The following is a 12,521-nucleotide window of genomic DNA, read 5'->3' on the forward strand; positions in this document are numbered from 1 at the left end:
TTATTTGGACTATGGTTATGACAATAAGATTATTATTATTATTAACGAGATGGATTAATCGACATGTTTATTTGGAGAAAAATTGATAGATATATTTCTTAAAGAATTGAAACCTCTCTTTGACTTTTTGTGGAAAGAATAAAGTAATGTTTATGAGATTTGATGATTAATTAAGATAACTACTGGAGGAAAGTGATTTTATAATATAATTTAAAAGACAGGATTGTTATATATTGTAGACCTATAACTGATTTGATCTGTGACAAATGGGAAGTCAACATTTTATTTTTTTGTTTAATCATTTTTGTTTTGTTTTGTTTTTTGTCTTTGAATGTTTTATGATTTTGTTTTGTATGTTTTATGAAAATTTGAATAAAAATTATTGTAAAAAAAAAAATACAGTGCGAGATGGACCAATGGTCTGGCTCAGCATAAAGCATGACAACCAGAGAGACACTCTCTTCATTCAGAGATAATAAACAAAGGTCACAGGATGGATATTTATAAACTGATTTATTTGAAGTCTGCCACTACACAAGGCAAAATGCTGACCAAGTGAAGCAGTATAAAGTAGTCTGAATCAGCATAGAGATCCTTCTGTAGCAATCTTGAAGTGCTGCCATCACTTCCTAAGTTTATTCACCTTATGCTGGAGATAGTGTCCTGAGATGACCTTCCTTGCACTACCTGAACTGAATGGCTGCAGTGGCAAAAGGGACACAGCCTATCACTTGGAAGAGTGCCAGAAGGATCGCCGGAGTTCTATGCGGTTCTGTGGTGTCTCCAAAGAGGTTACATGAAATATTCCATATGATGGAATCTTGGGCGGTTGTGTTTGGCTCATCATGTCTGTTTGGAGAGGCTGCTGGAGTGAATGGTTTGGTGGATCTGGGGAGCATAAGTGATTGAAATGTATTGTGGAGATGCAGAGTGGGAATTATGTATGGGGGGGGTGAGGATGCACTGTGCGGAGAGCTGGCAACTTTATATTGTGTATCATTTGATAGGAAGCCTCTAAGCCACAGGAAGACAACCTCCAGCCAAGGGGCTGCATGCAGCCCCAAACTTCATTTTATATGCTCCCCCCATCTCCTGAAGTTGACCTATTCTTCCACGCCATCAGAGTTCTATTCTTCCTATTTGTTTCCTCCTTTTATTTCCTGATTTGTTAAAGGGTCAGTATTTTGTCCTGATCTGGTTGTACGTTTTGGAGGAAAGAATGTTTCCCACCCAGCTGTCTGAGTACAAATTGGTAGGCTTCTGCCATCTGTGTTTTTGTCTCTCTGTATGTCTGTATATTAAACCTAGTGGGCAATATTTAGAATTGGGCATTTTAATCTGAGGTAGCCAAGGTGACAATTGAAACAGGGCAGTCTTGGATCCAGATAAGATCATACCAAACACTTTTGTCTCTGGCTCTGCCCACCACAGGCATGAAGCCCCCAACAAATGACCCTCAAGCGAAGGTAGCCCTCCACTGAAGAAAATGTTGCTCATCTTTCTGCTTTAAATCTGCTATGCACAAGTCCATGCATGAGTGCATACACATGTGTGCGTGCGTACACACCTTCCCAGCCTTGTCTGCTTAACCTAGATTGTAAATAGTCTGGGCAGGAGCTTTGCTTTTTCTGTGTTGCTTTGTGCTGCACATAGGGTACAACTGGCACTAGGCATTCCCAAAGTTGTAAGTGTAGTTCTGCCGGGGGGTAACAGACAGTGTAGAGAGAGAGTGTGTTATGCAGAGGATGGTTGTACTGGTACATTTTTTCCATGGATGGGGAAGGGAGGGGGATGCTTAATCTCACAACTTCAAGCAGGAAAACACAAGGACTGTCTTGCTAGCTCAGAGTTAAAGTGCATCTAGTCAGGTATTATCTTTCTAACACTGGTTCGCAAAACGTCTATGGGACATTCACAAGCCAGGCAGGAAAGAACAGCATTTCCTTGTTATCTGTCCCTAGCACAGGTGGCTGGTGGCTCCATGTCAGTGGGGCAGTGGAATCCGCACTTTCAAGGAGCTGTCCAAGGTGCTTCAGACTAACGACGAGGAGCTGCCACCCACCGCTGCTTCCTAGCCCCTGCTAATTGGGGATATACTGCCTCTGAACATGGAGGCTCCTTTTAGCTATCGTGGGTAAGTGCTGTCCATAGACCTATTCTGCTGCAAAGGGCTTGGCTCAGGGTGATCTTCTGATGTAGCATTAAAGTACCTGGGCAATGCCAGCGGTAGCACTGATGCCCACTTGACAAGACCCATCACCAAGCTTTCGGTTTGTATCTTTGGGCACTTTTATCCATCCATGCCTTCTCCTTACCATGAGACCATATCCCCTCCGTCCCTCTTCCAAGTTGGGCAAAAATGATGCCCCCCATCCCCCCAAATTCCTTGATTGGCAACAAGGCGATGCCCTGCCAAGCTTAGGGTGGAGGCATCATTTCTGCGGGGCTCCCCCATACCCCTTTCGTACCCCCGACTCCTCCTTCCAACCCCTCCCTCCCTCCGGCCCCTCCCTCCTCCCAGCACCCCCACCTCCCCGCCTGCGCTGTCATTGTCTCGGGCGGGCGAGGCTCCCGGCTGGCTGGCAGCTCCACGAAGCGGGGTTCCGCGGGAGGAGGAAAGCGAGCGAGACCGGTGCCCGCTTCCCTCCCTGCCACTGGCTCGGGGGATGCTCGTTTTGCCTCAACTGCCCCTGAGCTCCGGGCCCAGCCCCGCCGCATCGCGCTGACAGTCGTGGGGAGGAGGAGGAAGAGGGCGCCGACGAGTGTGTAAGGTGGAGGGGGGGACATGAAGAAGATCTGGGTGAAGAAGCGTCTCCAGGTAACGGACCCAGGCGTGGGAGGGCAAGGGGGAGCGGGGGGGGGGAGAAGAGAGACGGTGGCAGGGGGGGGAAGTGGGAGGGCAGGAAGCGAATGCCCAGACGGGGCATGCCCACCAGGCATCAGGGCAGACTGTGTGCCCAGGGGAAACTGAGGGCGCGCACCGTTCAAAGAGGTGAAGCCCCCCCTCCCCCGGCTGGCTCCCGGGGTGGGGTTCTTTCTTTGGGGAGAGCTTGCCTTAGGATGGGTGCCACTTTGCCGAGTTGGGGCTTGCCACATGGTGGGGTATGTGCGTGTGTGTTTGTAGCACGGTGGTTCTCTCCCCTCACCTTCCATGGAGTCGGCGTGAGCAGAAAAGGGCTTAAGAGGAGGCAGCAGAATGAAAGGCAAGGGGCTTCGGCGGGGGGGGGGTAGGGAAGACATGCCTCGTCTTCTTCCCCTAAGATGCCCAAGGTGGTGGCTGGAGGGGGGGGCAGTGGTTCCCTTATCCTCCCCAGCCCAAAGCCTGGTGGCCCCAGAGGCTGAGCCCCTCTGTGTCATCTGGCACTGCGCGTCAGCACCTGGCAGGAGCGCAGCTCCTCGTGGCATGGACGTCACTCGGGGGCCTCCAAGCAGGAGGAAGGGGAGGGGGGCTCCCCCTTGCAACTGATAGACGGGAGGAACATTCCCAGCGGGCATTGGTGCTAGGACATGCCATCATCCCACATCACCCCACTGCTCTCTGCTCCAGTGATCTCTTTCCCTGCCACTTCTTACCCTCTCTGCCGCACCCCACCCTGCCTGCACCGATCTCCCAGCCAAAATGCCCCATCAGCTACTTCTCTGCAGGGGAGTGAATGGGAAACCAGGTACCAGATGCTGAGGATAACCAACAAGGAAGGGGGTGCCCTCTTGCCTGCTTGCGCAAGCATCCCCAGAACCATCTGGCTGGGCATCCCTGGAAACTGGATGCTGGGCTGGCTGGCTGGATCTTTGATCAGCTGGCCAGGGCTCTGCTCTCCTTCTTGTGTTTATGTGCAGGCCTGCGGCCTTGGCAGTCTGAGGGGAGATGAGCTTTCAGACCTCAGGTGCTGCCAGTCTGTCACCTCAGGGGGTAAAGAGATCAACACATACTGTGGGGGGATGACACACATCCTATACATCTTTCCCTCCCTTCCTCTGTGTAATTAAGGAAAGATACAAACGGAATGTGGCAGAGAAAGGTGGGTCCTAGTTGGTAAAGAAGGTTTAGGCCAGTCAAAGCCATTGCATCCCCATTCTCTTACTAGTGAAAGGGGATTTGCCTGAAGGCAACCTCCAGCTTCCATGGAAACACTGCTGTGACATGGGAGGTTGTGACACCTTCCTTGCTTGGTACTTGCCTTTTTGACCAGATGCTATTTCCCCCTTTTCCTATCATCCTAGTGCTATGCATGTTGAGCAGGATGTCTGGCAAGGTGGCTACCTTAGGCTTTGGTTACATCTGCATTTTCCATGGAACAGGGCTGTATTTTGCCTGCCCAGGCACCTCTTTACCTTGATGTGCCATGACTCGCCCATTGCCATGTGCCTGACCGGGGGGGGGGGGGGGGGCGCGGAGATGCCAGCCAGGTACTCAATAATGGTCCTCTATTACATTTTTATTTCTTAATGGATGAATTATCCATCAAGAGCATAGCTAATCTGTTCATATATCTTCCTGGCCTGGCATGTGGGCTGCCAGCCAGCGCCAGTCTTGTTTGGGCAAGCTGGCTTGGCCGGAATACAAATCCACCTGGAGCAGATCTGGAGCTTCCATGCTGTTGGAAGCATTTGTTTGTTCAGGCCAAAGTTTATGCATCTGATTCTAGGACAAAAGAGGAAAAGGAGAACCGGGCACTAGGTGGTGTGTGTATACATGTTGTATGTGTTTGTGTGTGTACATCACCCTTTCTGTTATGCCTTCATCCTGCCTCATAGTATCTCATACTCATCACAGAATGATGCTGACCCCTCAATTTACTGCTACGCAGGGTGTTTAATTTCACTATTTGCGTTGTGGAAATCTAGCTAGTGGAGCAGATTTTCTGGGAGATGGGACAGCAGAAAATCTGGGGGTTAGGAGTGGGTGGCATTGTGCATCAGCTGCTCTGTGTGTGTGTGTATGTGTGTGCATGCGTATATGTGCTTACAGGCACATAAGTACATCTGTTTCACTGGTCCTGAATAAAAAGAGCTGCCCTTCCCTGGTAGATGGCATGATTGGTCTGTCCTTGGGCAACCAGTCACTTAGGAAGTCAGTTAAATTGTAGCTGAATTCATGTACCAGTGACATTTTCCTACATGGAGCCAAGTCTTAACCCATGCTGGGAGTCATATAGAAGAGCATGATGGAGATTGAAGAGTGAAAGGTGGGGAAAGTTGTCATCAGTGTCAGCACTTCAGCCTATGGCTGTTAGGTTGATGTGTATGTGTGTGTGTGTACGCATGCGTGCATGCACCTGCACATTTGTGCGCACATGCCTGTAGGACAATGAGAGTATAGGATAACCGCTTATCAGTGGAAATAATGCACTGTGCATTTGGGGTGATTGAACTGGATGTTTGTCTGTGATGCAATGTGTACGTTGTGCCTCCCTGGCTGGACCCTCTTGCTATGGCAGGTTCCCAACTGCTCAGGACTCACCAGAGTGCAGCAAAATGAGAATTAAAAGAGTATTGAAAGAGTGGACCACTTGTTTTCCAGAGAGGGACAAACTGTCTGCAGATTTCCCCTCAGGAAAAGGGCAGAAAGACAGCCACTTCTTCCTTCTGATCTGCCTGGGACACCACAAGCACTCCTGTTTCTGTTCCTCTGACTTTTCCCTAGCCTGGGCAGTGCCAGCACATGACCTTGGATCACATACACACCATACATTTGACGTACATTACTTCTCCCAAAGAATCCTGGGAACTGTAGTTTGCCCCCCATAGGGCTACAATTCCCAACACCCTTAACATACTGCAGTTCCCAGGATCCTTCAAGGAAGGAAATGTGCTTTAAATATGTGATGTGGATATGACCAAGGGTGCTTGGCTCAGGGGTATCTAATGCCTTGCAAGGCTTGGTGTGAACAACATTGTAGGGGATTGATACAGTGCTTTCCCTGATGGTAGTTCAGAAGTAGAGCCAATAACTCATGGACGGTCTTTCCCTTGAAGTTGGCCTTATGCTGGGGTTCTGGTCTCCATGGCTGACCACTGTTTCCTGTGAGCATTGCCCAATCACCAGATTTCCCACCTTTCTCCCTCTCCATCTTAATCTGCCCATCCTGAGGTAATGCTGTTTTCTTTTGTTTTTCCTTTGCAGAAAAGTGGCCACTCGCGGCGTTTTGGGCGCTTCACACATGGTGCGTTGTATTACTTCTGCCCCTTCCTGCCAGAGGCTTGACTGACATGCTGGTGGGTGGGAGTCTAGCTGGCACTGATATCCTATTCCATAACAGCCTCCTCCTACACATCTATATTTTGGGGAGGTGTGATCGTCCCCAATATGAGCTTGAGCTTATAGAGTTTAGAGCTCAGGTTATAGAATTTAGGAGATGGCCATATTCTACAAAGGTGAAGGATTCTTTCCCATTAGCAGCTAACATTCTATATGTATAGTTTCTCCTACAGCATTGCAATGGTGGGAGAAACTATACCTGCTCAAAGCTGATTTGCCTCAGAGCTCTTAAAGCGATAGAAGCCCTTTCCTTTTCAGAATAGTAAGTTAATAATACTGAAAGAAGGAGGTCAAAAGAGAAGTTAACCTGCGTTCTGTGCTGTGGTGGGATCCTGTATGTTTAAGATGAGGAAGGGACAAAAGACAGTGCCAACAAGGTACTTCAAAAGGTTAGCGTTGCTTTGTGTAGGGTTGCCTTCACCACATTCAGATGATCATATCTCCTCTTAATAAGCTGAGAGATGACTGAGCCTTTTCTTCACAAAGGGAGCCTCTTTGCTTCTCCCCTCATGGTGTGAGCAAAAAAGTCAATAAGTCTCTACTTAACCACAGTTTCCTGTTTTTTCCAAACCAGGAAATTATGATTACCAGCTTTGGAGCAAGCCAAGATATTAACCCATAGTTTAGAGTTGGTTTAACAGCCTGCTTTGTTCTGATGCCAGGGAGCTGTAATTTCCCAATTTGGACAAAACAGGAAACTATGGTAAATTAGAGGCTTATTGATCTTAACTGCAGCTCTTGCCACCCTGGGCTCCTGCTGGAAGGAAGGGTGGGATATAAATCAAATAATACATGAATGCAAAGGGTGGAGAGAAGGGGCTGTGTGATGAGAAAACTCAATACTCATTCAGATCTTGATTTACTAAGCTAATATAATCATCCAAACTCTCACACTGAGTTCCTTGTTCTTTTAAAAAAAATAGTTAAGGTTTGGACATAGGATTAAGAATTATAACATTGTGAACAATGTGGAATCAATTTGAAATATATATTTCTGTCTCTCCACATATCAAAACCTGAGGCCATCCATTGGTAGTATGTTCAGACAAGAGGTACATATAGAATTCACTACCATAGTACATAGTGCTGTTCCATAGCTTAGATGGCTTTCAAATGGTGCAGATAAAGTTAGAGAGGATAGGTTAATAAAAATATCAATTGTTATTAACTATAATAGCTAAAAATGGAGCCTGTCTGTTCAGAAGCAGTGCACCTTTAATTACCAGATGCCAGGGACAAAATACAGGGGGTGACCTTCACCTTTAATGTCTTGCTTGTGAGCTTCCCAGGGTATGTGGTTAGCTACTGTTTGGAAACTGTGAATGGTGGAGTAGTTGGATCTTGATCCGATCCAGCAAGCTAAATCCTATTTATATACTGCTATTTCATTAAAAAAAAATCAAAGCAGTTTACAACATGTTAAAAAAGCAATCATAGAATAAAAACATTAAAAATACAATAAAAACAAAGGCCAACTATTGCGAAAAAAGCCTTTTCTTAATTGCCTGCATAAGCCTGACGGAACAGAAAGGTTTTCAGCAGGAACTTAAAAGTGAAAACAGAAAGTGCCTGCTGAATCTCTGTCGGTAGAGCATCCCAGAGAACTGGGCCGATGACAGTGAAGGCCTGATTTCATGTCGATGTTAAGAGAGCCTCGCCAACTTGGAGGACAACCAGAGCCATTCAGGCAGATGATCTCAGTGACTGAACTGGGATATAAGGGTTCGGGCGGTCCCTAAGATACCCTGGACCTAAGTTGTTCAGGCCTTTGTAAAATCAATAGAAGGACCTTGAACCTGGCTCAGTAGTATAACTATCTATCTTATAATGAGGTCGCACTCACCGCCTTGTAGGTTTACTTTAATCAGCTGGCACCTTTGTTGGTGTGACTTTTAGATTAGTACTTGGGTCGAGGCTGCAGCAGCAGCATGTAGGGGAAAGGAATGACAGGGACGTGCTTTGAGGAAGAGAAGATGCTAGTTCGAATCAGGGTCTCAAAAAACACAGTGATTATTGGAAAAATATCTGCCACAACAATCCCACCCACCCCAGCCAAAGCTTATGGGCTCACTGAAGTTTTAAATTTATTTTTCATTGAATGAGTTTTTCTGCTGTTTTCCACTCCCCAGATCCATATGAGTTTTGGTGGCTGGGTTCCTGTATCTTCCACCCATGTCCCCATGCAAGTTTTCTCTTATTGCGTTTGTATGCCTCGCCTTCTCGTCCACTCTCCCTGCACATGCACCCTCCCAAATTTCTCTGAGTCTCACAGGCCAGCTACTATAAATTCCCCTTCCATTACATGTTGGGGTATTCGTGGGCCTGGGGTGATTTGGGCGGTAATACTTTGTTGACGTGTGTCTCTCTTTCTTGCTGCCCCTATGGAAGCGAAGTTTTCCGCTCCTGCAGAAAGCAAAGTTACGGTAGGAATTGTGCTGCCTCATGCTACTCTTCCCTAATTCCACCTCATCCTACCCTCTCATCCTCATAGTTCTTTCTATGCCTCCCTTTTCCTAGTGTTGCTCTTCCTCTCTCATCTTACGTTGGAGCCCCATAGTCCTCTATCATTTTTGTGTGTGTATCTTTTTGCTTCTATATAAGACAAGTTATGCCTGAAAATCTATCCACGCTACTGCCATCTCTTCCCTGAAACTAGTTCATGATGGACAATCTCCCTGTCTTGCTATTGAGGCTGACTCTATTTCCCATAGAGATGGACAAGGAGGACCAAAATACATGGCACATGTACAGTTGTGTGTAATTGCCCCCCCCACCAAATTCTCTTTTTTAACCAAAAGCCAGCTTTGACGAGTAACAGTTCTGGGAGCATCTTGGCACATTCTTTTGCAGCCATTCTTCTGCTAATTTTTTTTAAAAAAATCACACACACCCCAATCGCTCTTTGACCCCTCTCCAAAAGGAAAAGCTGTGGGTCTCTCAAAGTCTTGATTTTTTATTTGACTGCAGCTCACCTGGCATGGTTGTGTTGTCAGCCGTTCTTCAACCTGCTAAGAGATTTGCTGCCACACTGATCTGTCAACCTGGCCATCACTCAAGCCTTTCCCTGTTGCTTCCCTTTGCAGAGTGGGGTAAAAAGCTCCTATGGAAGGCGATGAGCTGCAGCTACCAGAAAAATTAGTTGCATTTATTTATTTATTTACAGAGGAGATACCACGCCTGAGAGGGATGGACTCTAGGTCTCTCTGCATTTGACTCAAAAAAATTAATTTATACTTTTTCTTGCTCTTCTCTGGGGATGTGCAATGGCCCTTCCCTGCCTAGCCTGTACTTGAAGGGTGGCAGTCTTTGATGATTTCACCAAATCTCTCTGAGACTGCTGTTAAACTAAGGGGAAAATGACAAGCTACATGCTAAGGCGAAATTGCATGCAACTGCTTTATATACATTACAGGAAACTGTAATTGGGAGTAGAAGAAGGGTGCTTTGGAAAGACTTAAGCTACTCCCACCTGGTTGTTTTTCCACTCAAAACAACTCACCTTAAGCTGCTTTTTCACCTGGAGAGGAAAATATAAAGCCCCTCCATTTTTCTCCCTATGAAGAAGAAAGCAGCAGGGGGAGACAATTAAGAGCAGAAAAATGGCTGCCAGGGAAAACACTTCCATTCCACTTGCTGGTCCTCTGATGAAGACTGCAGCCTGATTTTTGTTTAAAAAAAATAAAAGTGAAATTGTATGTGACTATAGGTGATAGGAAGTTTTGCCATGAAAGCCCCTTCTCTTTTGCAAAGTGCACACCCTTCTGGAGGCAGTGATTTGCACCCAAGGAGATGCCGGAGGAAAGGGAGTGCTTAACTCTTCCCCTGTCAGAGTCTTCCCCTTTAAATTTCTCTCCTGCTACATAGGTCTGGAATCCTGCAGGTGTTAAAACTAAGGAGCGTGGTGGTGGTGGTTGTTCAGAGGAAAAGTAATGGAGGGAAAGTAACGGAGAGGGGAAAGAAAGATTAAGGGCTCCCTTCTCTCCTACCCGTTCTCTGATGCCCTTTCTTCTCCACCTCCTCCCTAGGTCACTTTGCAAAGGCAGTATTCTTTCACCCCTAAGCATTCAGTCAGCCCAGGGTATAGATTCTGGGAAGATGGCAAATTATTGAGAGATGAAATCTCCACTGCAAGGATGCCATTGGTCATATAGGGCCTTGAATAATCCGCATATGTTCTTGCACACAATTGAGTCAATGTAGTTTGGCATTTGGTGCCTTTCCCTGAATATGGTGGACTCCAGACCACTGGTGCTGGGCATATTGTAAAATGAGGGGAGCTTTAAAAGAAAATGAAAACTCTGTAATGAAAATACTTTCTGCAATCAGATTCATTTTATTGTATTTAGCAACCAGCCATCATACAATTTCAGTACATTCAAAACATTTAAAATGAGCCATGACAAACCTTAGTCCAAAATAAAATCATGAATGCTAAAATGTGTAAGATGGAAAAATGCATGAGATATGAAAAAATAGCATGACAATAAAACATAATACCCATTCCTTATAGGGAAAAAATCTGCTAGAATGCCACAAATACAGCCTTACCTAGAACCAATATTTGTGAAAATAACAGAGGCCTGCCCCAGGATTCTCCTAATCTGAGGCCCAGTGGTGGTACAATAGCATCTCTGCTGGAGCAGTGCCTCTGACACTGTTGTGCATGTTTTGTTTTCAAGAAACATTTTCCCCTGTATTTTAGTAAACACTTATTAGAAAATTATTTCCAATACAAAATATTTTATCCAAATCAAATTTTCTAGTGTACCTTCTCTTCATAAAATCAGTAAAAGCAACCATTTAATCAAAAAAAGTCTCTAATGTTGACTGCCACCCCTTAGAGAACATATTTCTTAAGTGTTAATGTTTCTGCTAACTTCCAACAATTTATGCAACCATCCCCTTAGAGAGTTGAGGGGAAGGTTCATGTTGTTTTTTCACAGTCAACATTGCAGTAAGGAAAATGATGTGAATATGCACTGGAAAGTGGGATAACAATTGTTCAATGTGACATCAAGTAACCTCCCCACAAAAATCAAAATGAATGTTCAATAACCAGCCAACATCATGTAATCTCCCCATAAACTTTGTGCAAACAAATCAGGATGAATACTCAACAGGGATGGAAAGATTTATCAATTTCAGTTCTGTCAGTTTCTCATTTTTACAGTGGTAAATTCAGTTCTCCACATTTCTACAGCAATTTGCAATTTAAAAAATTAATGAGAATTCTTCAGCATTTAGCGTGAGTTTCTCCTAATAAACACATTTTTCTATGCAGTTTTGACTAATATACATATTTTTGCAAGCAGTGTCCTAATATAATGCATTTTGTAGGTTATGTTCACTAATATATTCATTTTTATGCAGACATTTCCCTAATATATATTAATTTTTGCAAACATTGCTTGGTTGGAGAACTGCATCACAAAATTAGGATGTGCGAATTTCAAAGGATAGCTGTGTTTCAGTTCTCATATAGTTTTGGAAAGTGTGAATTTGATACATTTGGCTTTAAATACGAATGAACATTCCTTCCCCATCCCTAATGCTCAATAAACCAGGTTGTCTGGAAACTACTTTTGACTGGATCCAACCCATGGTCCAAAAGTGATATCTTCAAAGTCTCTTCCCAACTAAGCAAGAAGTTTTTGAGAAGTGTGACTACTTCTATGCTTGCCTGTTCAGACTTTCAACTAGCTGGGCTGGCTGAAAACCCTGACATTTTTCTAACCTAAATGTTCAAGTTGGTTCCTAAAAACTGGCTTAATAGATGTAGTCAAAAAGTGTGATAAAATATAAGAGTTCTAATGATTTGCATCCTATTGCCTATATATCTTTCACCTCAAAGTTGTCATACTATTCAAGGTTATGTGCACAACGTGAAACATCTCTTTCTATCTTTTTTAAAATACCAAGATCTTACTAAGGACTTGTGAGTCCCATGGAATCTGTTTGTGGCTCTTCCGTACAGTTGCTGTGATAAATGGGTCTGAGCACCCAGGGTAAAGGCATGGACTGACCTGTCTAACAAAGTCCCCTCCTCACCTTGTTCTTCCTCTCACTTCAGACTCGGAGACGGGAGAAGATGATGCCAGCAGCACACAGGTGACCCAACGCAGCCAGCTCCAGGATGAGACTACCTATAGCTCCCCTACAGGTGAGGAGAAGCCAGGCAGGGGATGGAGAGATTTGGCAAAGTGTTCCAAGCAGAATTGGCATGAAACTATATTTCAAACTGAAGGTGTTTGTGCTGGTGCCC

The 12,521-nt window shown here is 45.2% G+C and overlaps 1 protein-coding gene across 4 annotated transcripts in view; it reads left to right on the forward strand.

Moving 5' to 3' along the window:
• Nucleotides 1-12,521, forward strand: part of SPEG (striated muscle enriched protein kinase) — a 157,705-nt gene that overhangs the window by 41,842 nt on the left and 103,342 nt on the right. For 3 of the 4 annotated variants that reach the window (XM_061609399.1, XM_061609402.1, XM_061609400.1), the window contains exon 2: nt 12,330-12,419. In XM_061609399.1, coding sequence (XP_061465383.1) covers nt 12,330-12,419 — 90 coding nt within the window. Of the gene's footprint in view, nt 1-2,779; nt 2,819-6,124; nt 6,165-12,329; nt 12,420-12,521 lie in introns of those variants that run through there. The other variant, XM_061609403.1, reaches the window with a different exon arrangement.

The sequence above is a fragment of the Rhineura floridana genome, chromosome 2 (genome assembly GCF_030035675.1).
Source record: "Rhineura floridana isolate rRhiFlo1 chromosome 2, rRhiFlo1.hap2, whole genome shotgun sequence".
NCBI classification, from domain to species: Eukaryota; Metazoa; Chordata; class Lepidosauria; order Squamata; family Rhineuridae; genus Rhineura; species Rhineura floridana.